Source organism: Physeter macrocephalus, unplaced genomic scaffold (genome assembly GCF_002837175.3).
Source record: "Physeter macrocephalus isolate SW-GA unplaced genomic scaffold, ASM283717v5 random_177, whole genome shotgun sequence".
NCBI lineage: Eukaryota > Metazoa > Chordata > Mammalia > Artiodactyla > Physeteridae > Physeter > Physeter macrocephalus.
The window spans coordinates 71795-89666 of NW_021145447.1; the positions used below are offsets into that span (position 1 = coordinate 71795).

At 54.1% G+C, this 17872-nt stretch overlaps 1 protein-coding gene across 7 annotated transcripts; it reads right to left on the minus strand.

Moving 5' to 3' along the window:
• Positions 1-2888: 2888 nt before the first annotated feature.
• On the minus strand, positions 2889-11645 carry CA7 (carbonic anhydrase 7). Of its 7 annotated transcripts, none has more exons than XM_028484316.2 (9): positions 11507-11615; positions 10641-10686; positions 8745-8942; positions 8109-8174; positions 5820-5938; positions 4999-5094; positions 4835-4897; positions 4152-4307; positions 2889-3663 (listed from the first exon to the last, which is right to left on the minus strand). In XM_028484316.2, exons 2-9 carry the CDS (start codon positions 10684-10686, stop codon positions 3541-3543), a joined length of 867 nt encoding a protein of 288 aa, XP_028340117.1. In that variant the 5' UTR covers positions 11507-11615; the 3' UTR covers positions 2889-3540. The 7 variants fall into 7 exon arrangements, with proteins under 7 accessions (XP_028340117.1, XP_028340116.1, XP_028340118.1 ...); XM_028484315.2 differs by having other exon boundaries at positions 10632-10686; XM_028484317.1 differs by lacking the exon at positions 10641-10686 and having other exon boundaries at positions 11507-11645.
• Between the last annotated feature and the right edge of the window lie 6227 nt (positions 11646-17872).

Genomic DNA, 17872 nt, shown 5'->3' on the forward strand with positions numbered 1-17872 from the left:
CCCACCTTGTCTTGGGTACCCCAAATGTGCCCAGCATTGGCTCCAGGAAGCAATCTTGCCATGGATGAGGATTCAGGACCCAGCCCTGGGTCCCTTGAGGTTGGCCATCCCTATTGGATGTAATAGGCTCAAACCTTGCACTGTAATTATAACAGAAGGAGGCCACTTTGGTTTTTTTTAACATCTTTATTGGAGTATAACTGTTTTACAATAGTGTGTTAGTTTCTCCTTTACAACAAAGTGAATCAGTTATACATATACATATGTTCCCATATCTCTCCCCTCGCTTACTTTGGTTTTAAAATAGTTTTAAATTTAAAAAATGGGGCTTCCCTGGTGGCGCAGTGGTTAAGAATCCACCTGCCAATGCAGGGGACACGGGTTCGAGCCCTGGCCCGGGAAGATCCCACATGCCGTGGAGCAACTAAGCCCGTGAGCCACAACTACTGAGCCTGCGCTCTAGAGCCCGTGAGCCACAGCTACTGAGCCCGTGTGCCGCAACTAATGAAGCCCACACACCTGGGGCCCATGCTCCACAATAGGAGAAGCCACCGCAACGAGAGGCCTGCGCACTGCAGCGAAGAGTGGCCCCCACTCGCTGCAGCAACGAAGACCCAACGCAGTCAAAGATAATAAATAAATAAATAAATAAATAAATAAATAATTTTAAAAATAATAATAATAAATGAATTAAGTGGAAGGATGTAAGGAATGAGGAATCTTGGCAGCCTTGGGATAATTATTTTAAAATCAGCTCCCATTTCTCAAGTCCTCTGCAGCGCCAGGACTGCGGTGCCACCATCCCTGGGAGGTGGCGGTGGGGTGCTAAGATCCCCGGCAGGGCCAGTAGTATTAGGACTCTTTGGCCACCACTATGCTCAGTGCTCTGGCGTAGAGCAGGAGAGTTAGCAGACAGATCCAGCTTCAAATTTTGCTTGGCCACTTGCTTATTTAACCTCCCCCAGCCTCATCTTCCTCATCTGTAACATGGGGGTGATGATAGTTCTTAGATCATAGGGAGTCAGACTGCCCCAGGCCCTTTACCTGCCTTCAGGGGCAGCATTACTAGCGTTACTTCCCTGCGGCCACCTGCCCCCAGGCTGAGCAAACACTGTCCTCCAGACACTATCCTTTTCACCATCTCCTGAAACATGGAGAGAGAAAACGGCCCCCAGATTGGGCCAGGGGTGCCAGCCGGGCTGAAACTGTGTCTGGCCCTGTGCTGGAGCAGCACTTGCTGAGGGGCCCTGCCCCTCCTGTGCCCCAACGGCACTCTGGGGACAGGTTTGCCCTGAGCATGAGAATGGAAGGGGGGAGTCAACAGAGCAAGCCTCTCCCTTCCCTGCCTCCCTGGTCTCGAAGCTAGAAGTCTAAGGCCTAATTCTACCCTCTCCTCGTGGCCTCACCCAAAACCCAGAAGTATCCCATGACCCTGGAGTGCCCTTCTGGTATAGTGACAATGACAGGAGCTGTGGCCAAAGTGAGTAGACCGATGCACCCCCAGCCCCGCTGGTACCTGCAGCTTGGCCTCCTTCCCAAGGACGTTCAGACACGCCACCGGCCCATCTTTCCAAAAGCCTCGACCCTGTGCCCCCTCAGCTATCACTTTCTTCCCCTTTACAACCACACGTACACATTTGCTGTCCCGGTTTTACTTCCCCTCACTCCTCAGCCCCCTCACTGTTCACCATCTGCCCCTGTCCTGGCTCATGGGGCACAGTGATGGCTGGATCTCTAAACCTTCTGGACTTGGGCTGGGACTAGGGCGAGTCCAGCGAGGCACTTACGGTGCACATTTAAGGAGACACGCACCACTCTCAGCGTCATACAAATGCAGGGTCGGGGCCTGAGGGTGTGTGCCTCCTTAAATTTTGCACCCTAAGAGATCCCTTGCCTCACCCCAGCCCCAGCCCTGCCTCAGACTCCTCAGCAGCCCCCAATGCCCCTTTCCAAACTCTCTCACCTAGGTATCTCAGACGCCACTCTGTGGCTTTCCCTCTCAGCAGCTCCTCCTCAGGGCTGTGCGCTGGTTCTGTGCTAGATCCTGGGGTCCCTTCTCGCACTGAGCACCCTCCCCCTCCCTCCCCTCGGCCTCACCCACCACCCTGAGTGAAGATGCTCCAAAGCAGCCCCCTCTACCCTCCACCTCTCTCCTCGGCTCAGACCCCAACACCCCAGCGCTTCCTAGCACTCCTCTCAGGGCCCCACAAACGCTGTGTGTCCATCCTGGTCTGCTGCTGCCCAGGCTTTCCTGTCCTCTCTCTCCGCCCAGGGACACACCCTGCACCCTCACCCTCACAGATAGCCAAATGCTATCTCTGGGCTCCACCTCCTAAATCTCTCTCATCCAGCCCCCTGTTCCCGGCCTCCACCACCCTGTATTCTTTCTCCTGGCCGCTGGCTACGACCTTCTCCTGCTGCCAGCGCTGCCTGCCCAATCACACTCCACAGGGTTCCCCCAGCCTTTGCACATCTGCCCCTGCCCCTCCTCTACCCCAGATCCTTCCTGACTCCCATTAGCCTTGGGAGAAGAGTCCCAGGGCTCCAGCCCCACTCGTTCTTCTCTGTTCCACAAACACCCTGGGCTCTCACCTGGGAGCTGGCACACCTGCTCTTCCCTAAGCTCAAACATGCTGTTCCCTTCTCTCTGCCTTGGAGTACTGGTTGGAATTTAATTTCTTCACCAGATGAGGACATCACAGTGTGAGCTCAGGGTGGGGGAAGTAGGCTCCCCCTTTTCTCTGCCCCCACGGCCCCTGCCCCGCCATCTGTATCACCCTCACCTGTTCGGTGCCCACGGCCCTCTCAACATCCTGTGCTTGACTCATCACCATGGCCTCCCCGATGCCTGGAACAGCACTTGACAGAACACAGGCACTCAACGGGTATTTGTTGCATGAATGAATGAATTTATTAATCAGTGCGTGGATGGATTGTCATGTAGGTGGCTTTGGTGGCTGGGTGGGGATGAAGGGAGATACTACGTAAGCTGTAGCCAGTGCCTGCCTATGGCAGCAGGTGGCTGGAGGGAGAAGGCCATGTCACCTCCAGCAGGCTGGGTCCTGATTTTAATGGCCTGGCAGTGAGGTGCGTGCATGGCAGAGGCCTGCAGAAGAGGTAACACCGAGAGGGCAGCTCTGCCCACTTCTAATTATTGCTTGAGTCTTTCTGGCAATGCCAGCTGCCTGACCTGGAGAGTTTGGTCTCATCCATCACAGTGTGAGCTCAGGGTGGGGCTGCTGCCATTGCCAGTGGGGAAGACAAGAGGAGGTTCCCAGGGGCCTTTGGGTCTTGGAGAGTAGAGGCAGCCTTAGGCTCGGACCATGCTCAGCTCCTGTCCTTCCTGTCCCCAGGGCAGCTGAAAGGTGTCCTCCGACTTGAGGGTCCCATCGAGAAGCCTCCAGGGTGGCCAAGGAGCAAGCCAGCTGAAGTGGGGTCCACAGCAGCCCTAGGCAGGGAGCCTTGGATGGTTTGGTGTCTGCTGACATGGAAGCCCTTGGGAAGATGGTGCTTCAGTGGCCGGCTGGGCAGGTAGGCAGCTCAGGCCCTGAAGGAGGCCTTGACCACACGGCCCTTCAGTGGCTGTGGCGGCCGGAAGTTGTTCACCATGTGGATCCTCTCATCATCCTCTGCGGTGAAAAGCAGGCTCCGAAATTTCTCCATCTTAAGGCAGAAGAGATGCTCAGGGCAGAATGGGGTCGCTGTGGTCCTCTCTGATCCCAGACACAACATCTGGCATGTTGTGCCCCTCTCTCCTCTTGCCCCTAGGGCTTGTCCCTACTTCTCCCCACTCATTTCCTCTTTGGGAACCCAACCTCAGTTACTTACTCACTAAAGAGCCTCTGAACCTGGACCCTGCTCCACCTAGTTCCAGTTCCTGTCTAGCTAAGAATCACCAGCAAATGCAGCATGCAGATTCTAGCACACTAGGGGTGGTGTCAGGATCCAGGGATCTCCCCTTCTAGTCTGTGTCCAGGTCCTAATAACTAACAACCAAGCTGACTCCCACCCAAGAATCTAAACATTTATTAGCGAAAGATGGGAGCCTTGATGGTGGGACCGCAGGCTGTGGGCTGCTGGTTGGCAGAGTCACACGGCCCGGGTGTGCCTGAGGGTCGCATCCTTCCATCTGGTACTCTGGGAGGACTCACCTGCCTCTCAGAGATGCTGATGGGCTCCCGGAGCACAATCCAGGTGACGCTCTCGCTCAGTGGGGGTGTTGTCAGGGAGCCAGGGTAGGTCCAGTAGTGCTGGCTGGCAGGCAGGAGGTACTTGGGGTTGAAGCAGCTGAACTGGGCCTTGGTGCCCTGGGGCAGGGTGGGGGACCCAGGAGTCAGCAAAGACCTCCCAACAGGATGAGACCAACACCCTCCCCACCCATTTCTGTCAATAGGATTTAGGCTTCTCCTTGGCCCATAGATGCAAATTGTGGCCAAATGTCTGTGATCCCAGAGGCTATTTTCCAGCCTGGCCGGCCCTCTCCACCCATTCCGTTGTATGTAAAAGCTGTGGTTCCTAAAGCTCTTTGGGCACCCTGTTCTCTCCCTTGCCTTCAACAGAACTTAATGGCGCTGCTGGTCAGAGTACCATTAATGTGACAGGCATCTTATCAATCCTATGCCCAACCAGACTTCACGCTGGGCATTCGGTGAGGCCATGGACCCTGATGACGAGGAGTCAGTTGCAGGGCACCACACGTGCTGACCTGCCCCCTTCACCTCTGCCAGGGTTTGCTGCCAGGATGGAGGAGTGGCTGGGCCCACTCCGTGATCTAGCCTCTTCCTTCCTCCCCACCAGGCTGCTGTAGATCAAGAGCATGGACCCCCGGTCTCACCTTAAACCGAACCATGTAGAGTGCATCTGTCAGACGGTTCATGCTGGCGTGCTCGTCCCCCGTCTGTCAGGGAGAAGTAGTGTGAGCCCAGATCTCACTGTGTTCTGGAACTAGGGGTGGTACCAGTCCTCCCACGGCCTTCTGGGCCCGGGTAACCCCCTCACCTCCAGGAAGACACCAACCACAGCCAGGCCATCGGGTGCTGAGGCCGCCTCCCCAAAGGTGCTGTACTTCTTGGCATTCCAATGAACCAGGTGCAGCTACAGGGGCAATGACAGGCCAGGCCAGTGCTTAGTGCCTCCCAGGGGTCATGGGAGCTCAGAGCCAGGCTTCCCTCACTCCCACCGGACTCCTGGCCCCTCTGCAGGAGGGGCGGGCCACAGATAGCATTTACCCTGTTCTGGGTCTGACCCTTTCCTGAGCCCCAAGGGACCAAAGAGATCAGGCCCTGCCCTCCCTGAACTGTGAAGCAGATAGTGACTATCCAGTGTGACACCTCCCTGAGGAAGTGAAGCCTGCAGCTGAGTCCAAAGAATAAGAAGTGGGTTATTGGATGGAACTCTTGGGGCAAGGTATTCCAGGCAGAGAGAACAGCAGCCTGGAGATATGAAAGAGCCAGGTGTGGGCAGGGGATTCATCACATGCAGGTCAATATGGGAAGAGGTCAAGGGAGATGAGGCCAGGCAAGGCCAGTTCATGTAGGGCCTTGAATGCCAGGCTTAATCCTTGAAGGGTTGTTAGTAATGTTGTGGTGGGACTGGATTTGTCCGTCATAAAATCCCTTCTGGACACACAGATCGGGACAACAGTAGGCAGAGTTCAGGTGGAAGACCTGAACTTTAAGTGAAGGGCGTCTCTCCCAAAGGCCCCCGAGTGACTTCACTGTCTCCAGTGCCCCACACCAGGCACCTGTCAAGACCCTGACTCCCCAGTCCCCAACTCCTTCCCCAAGTGGTAAAAGGATTCAGGTAGAGGAGGGTCTTACTTCGCTGGGGAATGACTTGCCATCCACCGTGTGCTCTGAGCCCTCACTGTGCTTCTTGCCCCAGTGGAAATGGAGCTGCTTGAGCCGGTAGGGCCCATCCAGGGGGCCCCCAGTCACCACTGCGGGGAGAAGGGGGGTATGTAGCAATTGCTGTGAGAGAGCCCACACCGCCCACAGGCAGCAGCGCCAATATCAGGGCAGTGCTCAGGAGAGGGATAAACTTTTCATTTGCAACATTCCTTGCGCTACGTGGACTTGGATCAGTCCCCGCCCAGTTCCCTATGCCCTTATCTGGGCCAGGGCAGAAATCCTGGAGCCCTGTAGGTGACAGAGGAGTCTGGTATTGAGTGGGTATATCTCTCCAACTGGATCCTCTCCACCCTTGCCCAGTTTCGAGAGGAAGCTGGGACTTTGCCTCTCAGGCCCCGATTATCACTAACAATAGACCTCCCGTGTCTGGAGCCCTGACCCAGAGCTGGGTCAGAAAGATTCTTTTCTTTAGTCCTCATAGTAGCTCATGAAAGACAAAACCTATTTTTATTTCTATTTTATAAAGGAGGAACTGAGGCACAGAGAGGGCAAGGCATTTGCCCAAGGTCACACAGCAAGGCACTGAGCGAGGATATAAGCCTGCATCTACTTCATATAAGTTCAGAGCCCAGGGCCCTAATCACCAGGCCGTGCTGCCTCCCCAGAACCTGGAGGCTCCCCAGGACCTGATGTCTAGAGGTCAGCTCCTAAGGGTCCCCACTCTGATGGTCAGGCCCAGGTACCTCCAATGTCCCTCCTTCACGCCCTCTTTGGCAGGCCCCACTTATGCTGGTTTTGTGAATTTCCCACTCTGATACCTGGTGAGCTGGGGCCACTCACAAGGCCTCCTGGGACTGATTGAATTTCCAGCTGAAAGAGATCTGGCAGTGGAGGGAGCCCCAGCCAGGCCAGAATGTGAGCTCCTGGATCAGGTGACGGCCCTGGGCTCAGAGTTCCACTAGACCCCTCCAGGACCGGTGACCAGGGCAGGGCCTTGCCCCCTGTGGGCCCTTCAAGGAGGAGGACCATGGGACAGCCCAGAGGCCCCTTCTTGCTGTCCTGCCTCATCTGAGAAGCAGGGCCTGTCCATGGCAATGCTGGGCGGTTGACTGAGCCTGGGGCTGATGGCTGTGGGCCAGGGCCCAGTCAGGCTGCTCCATCCTGGGGAGGCAGGAGTAGCCAGGCCTGCAGGCTGAGCTCCCTGATATGGGCTGGGAGGACCCACTCTTCTGAGCATGACCCACCTGGGACTCCACAGTGCAGTCTCTTAGGGAGTGAACTGCCTCCCTAAACCTTGAGCTTGGCTCCCTTAGCCTCCTCTCTCCATCCTGACCATAGAACACACTGCCATTCACTGTGTACTTCCTATGTGTTCAGCAGTCTGCAGACATTAATCCCCACAGTGACCTAGAGGGGGACACATTGTTACTCCCTTGGCCAGATGTGGGACTGAGACTCAGAAAGGTAGGTATCCTGCCCAAGGTCACACAGCTGGGGAGTGGCAGACACCCAACTGTCCCATTCCCAAGCCTACTTTCTTCCCACTGGTCCCCTACCCCTCAGGCCTGGGCATTCTGATAGGGGAGGGAACCCAAACCAGGCCAGAAAGTGAGCCCCTGGATTAGTGGTCCAGAGGAATGTTCCCTTGGGCCTTCCCCTGACAAGAGTGGCCTTCACTGAGCTATTGATGTCTGAATTGAGCCTTCAGTGCCCTCTGAAGGCTGTTTAGAAGATCCAACCATTTGAAAACTGCTCCTTCATAAACTGTGATCTAAGGTAATCAAGAGCTCCATGTCCCTCCCCAAAGTTCTGGGTGGGAGGCTTTTCTTAGAATTCAGTACCAAGAATGCTGTGTCTCTCTTCTGAGGATCTGTTGGATTTCCTACCTTCTGCAACAAGAACTATAATTGAGCCTCTTTCCTCTTTTCCCTAGCCTACCAGGGAACTCAGAGTTAAGCAACTAAGATCATTCCTATCTGGCTTTCCTCCTCTTCTCTGCCCTTTGATTTTCTATTCGAAACTTAAGTTTCCCTGAGTGCTTTCATTGTGCGTATGGGGGGTTGGGGGAGGCGACAGAGGGGCAAAGTACCAGTCACTTCCTTACATAAGAAACTTTAGCAGGTTCCCTCCTTAGCCCACTTCATCCCTCACAGGCCTGGTCATAAGGACAAAAATCCCTTTACAAAGGAGCACTCCCGAGGCTTCTGTCCAAGAATTTATCATGAAGGAACCCGAACTCTAATCTCAGGGCAAAGAGACCTTGGAAGGAGCTGCTACAAGTTCCCACTGGCCTCTCTTTGGTCCAGGATGGTTGGGATCTTGAGGCTGCAGGTGGGTTGAAGAAAAGACCTTTGGAGTGGGACCAGGCTGGTTCTGGCCCTCCCCAGCTCAGTGAGTCTCTACTTGCCCATCTTAGAGGTAGGTTCTTGAGAAGAATAAAAGAACTGCCTGTGACCTTAGCAAGGGGCCTGGCACACAGAACATTTTAGCTCCATTCTCTCTCTGCTGGGCTTGGCCAGATCCCACAGAGAGGAGGGTTTGGCCTTAGGCCACACAGCAGCTCAGTGATGGGGCAGGGAGTGAAAACAAACCTGACCTAAAGCGCTAACTGAAAGAGAAGAAAGAGAATTAGCATTTCTTGAGCATCTGCTATATGCCAGCACTACAAACATCACTTCAGTTTTTCATTTCTCCTCTCTATGACCCTAGCGAGGAAAATAGGGTCTTAATGCTCCCATCGTATGCATCAGGAGACTGAGGCTCAGCCTAAGGCTTCACAGCTGGTGAGAAGTGGAACCTTCCTTCCCTACCACAGCATGCTGCCCCTCCTGAGCCTGCCCAAAACAGGTTAGGATCCCAGGGGGAAGGGTACCAGGGTCCGGCAGGGCCACTTACCAGTTCGGTCATCACTGTCATTGAAGTCCACTTGGACAGAGTGCCCATTGTTGGCGATGCTGAGGGACGTGCAGGACTCATAGGAAAGCTCCAGTGGCTTCAGGCTGGGCGAGTACACAGCCTGGCTGGATACGATATTGATTGGTGACTGGCGGTCTCCCTGGGCAATGGGATACAGCTTGTGCCAGTGTGAGGGGCCTGCAGATGGGGAGAGGGCAAGGACTCAGGCCAGCCTGAATCTCTGGGCTGCAGACTGAGGGCGCCTGTAGGGGATGGTCTCCGCGCTGTCCTTTCAGAGATTAGCCCCTGCTTTGGAGCCATGAAGTCTGGAGCTCCAATCCTAGCTCTGCCACTTCCCCTCTCAGCCTCCATTTCCTTGTCTGCGAAATGGCCTCACTAAAACTCTCCACCCAGAGCTGACAGGAGGCCCAGAGAGGTAATGCATGGAAGGGAGCACAAAAAAGCTACAGGCTCAGGGGCAGTCTGGGGTAGTGGGTCCTCCCCAACAGGCAGTATTGCTTCGCGAGGTCCCCGGGCTCCCAAACTCCCTGACCTGACCCTACCAGGTATCTGGCCTCTTTCTGCACTTTGGCCAAGTTCGAGTTGGTGTTTGTGATAATGATAACAAAAGTTCACATCAACCTCGCTTTGGCTCTGTGACAAGAATTTGCTCCTCATACCAGCCTCGTGAAGTAGAAACGAGCATGATCCCCATTTCACAGATGAAGGAACTGAGGGCCACTCGCGCATGTGCACACACCCACTTGGGCACTGGTCTAAATACCCAGCGTGTGCATGCATTGCCCCCAGCTGCCCTCCCCAGGCATGTGCAGATCCGGGGAGATTTTCACGTGCACGCACATGTATGCACAGTGACCTGAGCTCACCGCACACAGAGCCGTCAGGCCCAGTAACACATGTGTACAAACACATAGCCCTGCCAACTACCTCTGACACACACATATGCACCCTCACACACAGCTATCCCCTGTTGCAAACCCAGGTCTGCGCTAAGAGACTACAGCAAAACACATGCTCGTGCACACACATACACACACGCACACACACCTGCATGCACACCCACGAGCACCCACCACCTGCCTCCCAGAGACTCCATCTGCAGCCGACAGGCTCGGCATCTCCCCGGGGAACATCCTGAGATGCAGCCTATTTTTAGAGCTATTGCCGGCTGGTGCTTCTCCCCGTTTTTGGCTTCTTAAGTTTTCCTGAGAAAACAGCAGCAGGTGCCGACAAAGCTGTGTCCCCAGTGGATGACTCAGAATCATGGCCCAGACCCACTGGGTTATTTTTGAAGTCCTGTGAGCATGCTGCATGCCAGCACCTCCATCCTCTGTCTTTCCCTCCCTCATCGCACCTAGACTGGATGGCCCAGGACTGGGCAAGGGGCAGCAGCTTCAGGGTGGCCAGCTATGGGGTGGGCCTATTGGGACACTGGACACAGTGCTGGTGGGCAGGACCAGCAAGAAGGCTGGAGTCAGGGGGAAGCACCCTGAAGCTGGCTGGGAGCAGGTGTGGGGGTTGGGGGGGGGAGAGGATCTTGTATGGGTCGTGTCAACCTGCCTCTTTTCTGCCTCTCTCTACATCTCTGCTGATCTCTGCTGCCTTTTTCTGAAAGTCTCTTTCTAGCTTTTGCATGTCCAGATTTGTGGTTCTCCCCTCAAAAATATTCTCCTGTGTGCTTGGGGTCCCAGAGCGGCCAGAGACACCACAGCACCTCCCTAACTCCTTCTGGCCCACTGTAACCTCCAAATCCCCAGACTTTGTAGCCTAGGACCCCCGCCCACCCTCACAGAGTGCCTGTCTCTCCTCAGATGAGTGGGACGGGGGTGTTCCTCCCACCAGCACTTCCCCTCTCCCCACCCCCACCTGCCTTGCCTGGGTTTCGTCCTGGCAGCCTGGATCTTGGCTCCTCATTGTTCATCTCGAGAAAAGCAAGAAACCCTTATTCCACACCCGACCCCAGTTTGGTAAGAAATAGCCCAAAAGGAACTGACTTGTCCCAGTCCCACACTCAAGCCTTCTGGCTCTCACCGTCTGCCTCTTCTCCCTTCCTCTGCATCTTAAGGAAATTGAGGCAGGACCAAGGAGCTATTCTCCCGGTCAGACCAGGAGGCTGGTGTGAGCCACGGGCTCTCATGCCTCACACCTGGACGTGCTCAAACACCCTGCCCGAGGCAGACACCCAGACACATCCGTGAGCCCCCAGATGCTCCCTTCCTTCACATACCTGCCGACTGGAAAGCTCGGACGCTTCGACGGGGAAACTCTCTGCGCAGGACACCGCGCGTTTGCCCACGGGGAGCCCAGCTCGCCGGAGGTCCCGGCACACAAGCGTGCGCGCTCCCCGCACAGACACCGCGCACAGCGCTCCGCCGGGACCGCCCCCCGCTGCCCTGGGCTACCTTCACCCGCTGCGCACTCCGGCGATGAGTGAGTGTCCCGGCCCGGGTCAGAGCGAGCTGGGCCATCAGGGGCTGCGCGGAGGGGACGGCTGGACGCGCTCGGCCGCGGGGTGGCTCGCTGGCGGCGGGGCCGGCCGGGGTGCAGCGCGGACTTTGCGCCAGGTGCGGGGGGAGCCAGGGCTCGGGCCGGGCGGGTGGGCCGAGTTCTGGGGGACGGATGGGAGAGGGATCCCGGTCCCGCCTAGAGGATAGGGGGCTTGAGGGTCCCGCAAACCCGGCTGGGCGCGAGGGTCAGGAGCGAGTCCCAGCGGGTGGGGGCCGGCCGGGGTCTGCGCCTACCGTCGTTGTGGCCGTAGCCCCAGCCGTGGTGGCCGGTCATGCTGTTGCCGTCCCCGCAGCCGTGCACCTGCCGGCTCGGCTCAGTTCTGCTCGCTCGGACTGCGGCTCCGGCCCCGCTCGCTGCCGCGGAGCAGCCTCTTAAAGCGGCGGCAGGCGGGAGGAGCAGTTCCCAGGCGACCCGCCCCCCACCGCCCCGCAGGGCGAGAGGGGCCGGCCCTGCCCCGCCCTCGCCCACCCGCCCTCAGGCCACTTGAGCCCCGAGTTGAGATTCGAGATGCGGGGGGTGGGTGGGGGGCGGTCAAGGGGACCTAAACCCCAGCCCCATCCCCACCCTGGCCCTGGCCGGAGCACTCTCCCTCCTCCCCTCCAGCACGTGTACAGGCTCTGGGGCAGGAGAAACGGCCAATGCTGAGGGCGGCCTCTGTTTCTCCACATCCCATCTATTCCCCAGGCTTGTCACTGGGCAGTAAATCCCGCCGCCGGAGACCTGGGCTCTGGGCCCTGAGTCCTCTTGGACTGGGACCCTTTTAAACTGCAGATTGCACTGACCATCAGGTGTCCAGAACTGGAACTTCCCCTGTTTGCCAGACACTGGCAGGTTCTGGGCCAAGCTTTGGGTCCTTCCTGTCATCTAAACCTCTCAGCTTCCCTACAACAATGGGTGGTCCTTCCATTAGCCCTATTTCACAGAACAGGAGACTGAGGCCCAGAGAGATGAAGTGACTTGCCCGAGGTCATCTAGCCAGAGAGTGAGGGATTTACTCTTAGTTTGTCTCACTCCTAGGCTCTTGTGCTCTTTACTACTTCCCCTTGGTGCTGGCGGCAAAGGGGTCCTGTGGTTGTGGGGATTTGGGAGCCCCGGGCTAGGAGGAGGCCTCAGGCAGAACCAGAGCCTCAAAGGGGGAGTGGGGAGTTTGGGCTTTAACCACTGGGCATTAAGACAGACCCACAGACACTAGCTGGCTTTCCCATGGAACTAAGTCTGAGGCCTTGCCTTTACCCTTTCCTTCTCTTCCTGGCTTCCTCCTCTGTCCGGGTCTCTTTGCCTATTCCTCTACAGTCCGCTGTTTGTCCCTCCTTTCCTTGCCTCTCCATGACCTTTGGCACACCTGCTGGGAGCTCAGGGCCTCCACCCTGCACTCAATCTCAGTATCTGCCTTGGCCCAGCATTTTCCCACCCACAAGGGCTGGTCCTTGCTGTGCCCTCCACCTGGGACGTCCTCTGTCTTCCACCCACTGGCTCCAGCCGGCCCAATCCGACTCATCTGAGGATGTGGCCTTATGCCAAGGATAGGGCTTGTTTCTGGCTAGGCCGCAGCAGGCAGTTTTGGGAAGACAAACAGATGAGTAGATAGAAGGACAGACAACTGATCCCACCCAGGGGCTTGTACCCAACCAGAGTTGAAGGACCATTTGTGGAATGTCTGCTGGTCTGACCTCTACCAGAGGAGACTATTTCAGGCCCTGTTGTTGGCTGACCTTGTGAAGGAATCTGCCATCTTGTCTGCCAGGCTCCCCTATATCTGTGTGGCTGTCTTGGTTTCCCTCTCCCAGGCCCTGAACCCTTCAGGTCCCCAAGTAGAGTTGTGGAGATCAAGGGACAACTGGTTGGCTGGGCCAAGGTCAGTCAGTGATTTCCCAACACTGCCTAGGTGCTCCTCCCTGACCCAAGAGCTGGAAGGGGCCCTTAATAGAAATCTGACCCTAGGGCAGGGGGGCAGGGCATCATAATAAACATGTAGGGGGTGGCCCCCAAGACTGGCATGTGACAGGGAATGCAACCTTGTCAAGGTTCCAGGTCTCCAAACCAGAAATGTCATCTTTAGACCAAGAAGACAAAGACTAGCTTCAGAGTGAGCACTGCAGCCTCTGTTCATCTCCCAGAAGAGCCAGCCACTCTTCTCCTGGGGGACTTGCAACACTTTCAGGGCCTGGGGATGGGCCCAAATGTGTCTACTTCGTTGACCTACTTCCCCCTCACTGTGACCCAGAAGACACTTCCATGTTTATTTATAGTGCTAAAAAAGTTGGAATTACTTAGTTTTGAATCCAGTTTCATCCACACAGCAACCCCACTTTACAGATGAGGAAAGCAAGGCTCAGAGAAGTTGAGTTAGGCTGTACAGTGAGCAACTGAGCAAGAATGAAAACCCAGGGCTGCTGAGTCCCTTATTCAGCATGTCTAAAATCACCAGGAGAGGGGAGGAAGTGGATTTTAAATTTGATTGTCATTTGTGTATATATGCAAGACTCTCTTCACAATGACTTAAGAGAAGCTAGGGAGAGTGTTTGCCTCCAGAGTGGAGACTGGGAGCCCGGAAGGGTGGGGGAGGGTGCGGAATGGGGGTGGGAGGGACACTCTTTACTGCCTACTCCTTTTGAAAGAATTAAAGTATTGCCTCTTTAACAACCAAATAAAAGTTGATCCAATTCTTTCCTTCCTATATCCTATCTTTGGCAATTTTCTCTGGGTGCTGGAGAACTGGGAACTCAGGTAGGTAAGAGGAGCCGATGGAGTCTGCCTGTCTCAGGTGAAGCTCCAGTTTCCCTGCAGCCCACTCAGGTCAACTTGGGAAAGACTGTGCCCCCATTCAGGCACCTCCTGTCTCAATTACGTGCCTTTAAAGCTGAATTGATTTCACTGCTCTGGAGTTTACTCTTTGGTCTCACTGGCATCAGTGGCCTCCTGGATTTTGCTGTTTCTGGCGGAGAGGAAGGGTAGGGATGTGTGAGCTATGAGGAAGGGCTGGGGAAGGAGGGCAGGAGCAGATTGCACAGCCACACCTCATTCATTGCGACCTTGACCAGATCTCACTTCCCCTCTCAAAGTTACAAGTTTCTCTTCTCTATAACAGTGAGGTGATTAGGGCATCATCCCGGCCCTGACCACCTCATGGGATCCCTGTGAACATTGGTTGAGACAACAGTTGTCCAGTGCTGCACCAACAGGCAGAATCATGCCTGCTCTTTACTGTGTGTTGTGCACAGGGCCAACAGGCCAGACCGAAGACCTAGAGACTCTAAGATCAAAATTACAGCTTATTGTGGGTTGGGTTTTTTTTTTTAATTAATTAATTTATTTATTTTTGGCTGCATTGGGTCTTTGTTGCTGTGCGTGGGCTTTCTCTAGCTGTGGAGAGCAGGGGCTACTCTTCATTGGGGTGCACAGGCTTCACATTGCGGTGGCTTCTCTTGTTGTGGAGCATGGGCTCTAGGTGCACGGGCTTCAGTAGTTGTGGCTCGCGGGCTCTAGAGCACAGGCTCAGTAGATGTGTGTGGCGCATGGGCTTAGTTGCTCCGTGGCACGTGGGATCTTCCTGGACTAGGGATCGAACCCATGTCCCCTGCATTGGCAGGCGGGTTCTCAACCACTGCACCACCAGGGAAGTCCTGAGACTGTTTTCGGATCTATCAGATGGGAATAGAGAATCGAGAGGGCTAATAGGATGGTCAGGTGAGGTGATATCTGTGAGAGTCCTGGAACCAAGTATGTACTCTCAGACCTCTGTTCTTTCCCCTTCTCCTTAGCTTGTTTGAGCACATTTAAACCAAACATTCCTTTTCCAGTTACAGTAGTGGCACCTATTTATTGTAGAAAATTTGGGAGAATCAGAAAAGCATAGTAAAGAAAATTAAAATCACTGGTCATATTACCACCCAAGAATCACCACTATTAACATTGTAGTGACCATATTGCCAGGCTTTTTCAATATGTATTAGTAGTACTTAAAAGACAATCGGAATCGTATGTGGAGCTTTGTGATCAGTTTTTTTTTTTTTTTTCACTTCATGCCCTATGATAAGCATTTCCCTGTGTCATCAGTCTTGGAGAACTTGACACTTAATAATTGCACGGTACTCTAGTATGTGGATTATTTCCAGTTTTCACTATTGTAAATGCACTGCAGTGGACATCCTTATTTATACATCTTTGTGTATGTGTCTGATGATTTCCCTGGGAAAGTGGTATAACCAAATAAGATGAGGTACACATTGTGGGTAAGGCATTTTAAAATGTAGAAGGTATGGTGGAAATAGTTTTAGAAATTTATTCTTTCGTTCAAAGCATTTATTGAAGACTCATTAGAGGCGAAGGGCTGAGCCAGGCATGGGTGATACAGTTGTGAACATTACAGACCCACAGTTTTCTCAGGTGAGGGGTGGGGGAAAGAGGCAAGAGACTGGCCAATGAGCACCAGGATGAGAAGGGCTGGGATAGGTAAGGTCAGGTAGGGAGGGCTTGTGGCTAAGGCCTGGGAGTGTGTCCTAGGTTGTGGTTCATTCTTTCTAGCTGGTTTCCTACAGATTATAACCTCTTCCAGGGCAGAGGTAGCCCCAAACTTCCTGGAAGCCCAAGTATCCTGCCTCCTCCAGCTGAGACCAACCAGTATGGGTAAAATAATAGACCTAAGCTGGGTCTGGCTAGATCTGTAGGGGTGTTTGTTTCTAATCCCTGTGCCACCTTTTAGCAGCTGTGAGAATTTGGAATTTTACTCACCTCTCCAAGTCTCTGCTCTCTTGGGTGTAAAATGGGGTAAGCAGTAGTATCTATTGCATTGGGTGAGTACAATGAGCACAAAATGGTGATGCATGTCAAGGGCCTGCCTGGCATATGAGTGCTCAGTAAACAGGGGTAGTATAGGGATTTTGGGGCTCAGTTTTCCCACCTGTTCAGTGGGAGATTGGCCTAGGTTGGTGGTTCTCAAACTTGAGCATGCACCAGAATCACCAGGAGGGCTTCTTAAAAGTTTCCCAGGCCTCACTCCAGAGTTTCTGTTTCAGCAGGTCTGGAATGGGGCCTGAGAATTTGCACTTCTAACAAGTTCCCAGGTGATACTGATGCTTCTGGTCCAGGACCTCCCTTAGAAAACCAATGGTCTAAATGAATGCAGCCCTTGTTTCCTGGTCTGATACCTTTGATTCTCTGTCTTCTATAATAGGAAGAACTTGTGAGGTGCCCTGAGTTCCCAGATGGCAGGGTTTGTGTCTGGTCAACCGCCATGGCTCCATCACAGGCACCTTTACATGCTGTTATGGGTTGAATTAGATCCCCCAAAAGTTGTTGAAGTACTAACCCCCAGGACCTTCGAATGTAATCTTATTTGGAAATATGGGTTTTGTAGATATAATCAAGTTAAGATGAGGTCATTAGGGCGGGCCCTGATCCAGTGTGACTTATAAGAAGAGAAGAAATACAGAGACATGAGCGGAGAATATCTATGATGATGCAGGCAGAGACTGAAGCGCTACATACAGCTGTAAGCCAAGGATTACTAGCAAACCACCAGAAGCTAGGAAGGCCAGGACAGATTCTTCCCTTTAAGCTTCAGAGGGAGCATACTGCGCACACTTTAATTTTGGACTTCCAGCTTTCAGAACTGTGAAACAATGAATTTCTATAGTTTGTACCAGTCTGTGGTACTTTGTTACAGCCGCTTTAGGAAAATAATACACTGAAGTATCTTTTTTACGGGACACCACCAACACAAACCTTTTTCAAAATCTTATATTTCTTCATAGGCAGTATGACTCCCTCTGCCAAATTTGGGGATGTTTTCATTCATGCAGTCCATGATTGCACTGAACCCTCCCCAGTCGCCTTTTGACCTTCCCACATTCCGTGGGTGTATTTTATTATCCCTTATATTTCACCTGTCCAATTGGAGGACATGTGATAGCATAAGCACATGACAAACTGGGAGAGTCTCATGCCTCTGTTTCCCATCAGTTGTGTTCCATGGGTGCTGTGTAGGGGTCAGGGAAGTCATGAGTGGGTGTGCCCCCACCTGATCCTGGAGACAGCACCTAGGGGGAATTACATCCATCATCGCTGCATCATTACTGTCAAACTGTGCCCCTTCCCCTGTTCCCATTCCAGGGTGGGTTGGGGTGGAGATCTGTGCCCATTTTCACCTTATTTCAGGTAATTATTAACCTGAAGATGCCTGTAGAGTCTGGGAGATAAAGAGGAAGGAATCCTCATGTCCCTCCAGTCTCCTCTCTCTCCCCCTTCCTCATGGGGTAATCCCCTTCCTTGGCACCCATCCCCAAAGGGATGTTTCTTTTCAGGAAGTGGAGGGCTTTAAATTCCACCTTGCTTTTATGTTCTCTTCTCAGTCCTCGTGACCTGGCCCCTGCTGTCCCTCAAACTTCCCCTGTCCACTCCCTACCCTTCACCTAACTCCACACCACACCAAACTTCAGTGCCTCAGCCTGTCATGCCTTCTCTGCCTCCCAGGGATGACACCTGCTGTTCCTTCTGCTTAAAACATTCTACCTTGGGGCTTCCCTGGTGGCGCGGTGGTTGAGAGTCCGCCTGCCAATGTAGGGGACGCGGGTTCGTGCCCCGGTCCGGGAAGATCCCAC

Excerpts from the sequence above, each read along its gene's own strand:
- CA7 (XM_028484313.1), bottom strand. The coding sequence starts at position 11,233 with ATGGCCCAGCTCGCTCTGACCCGGGCCGGGACACTCACTCATCGCCGG. Across the intron at positions 8,175-8,744 it reads TGACAGTGATGACCGAACTG|CCTCAAGATCCCAACCATCC; the intron begins GTAAGTGGCCCT and ends ACCCACCTGCAG. Across the intron at positions 4,308-4,834 it reads TCTACATGGTTCGGTTTAAG|GGCACCAAGGCCCAGTTCAG; the intron begins GTGAGACCGGGG and ends ACCCTGCCCCAG.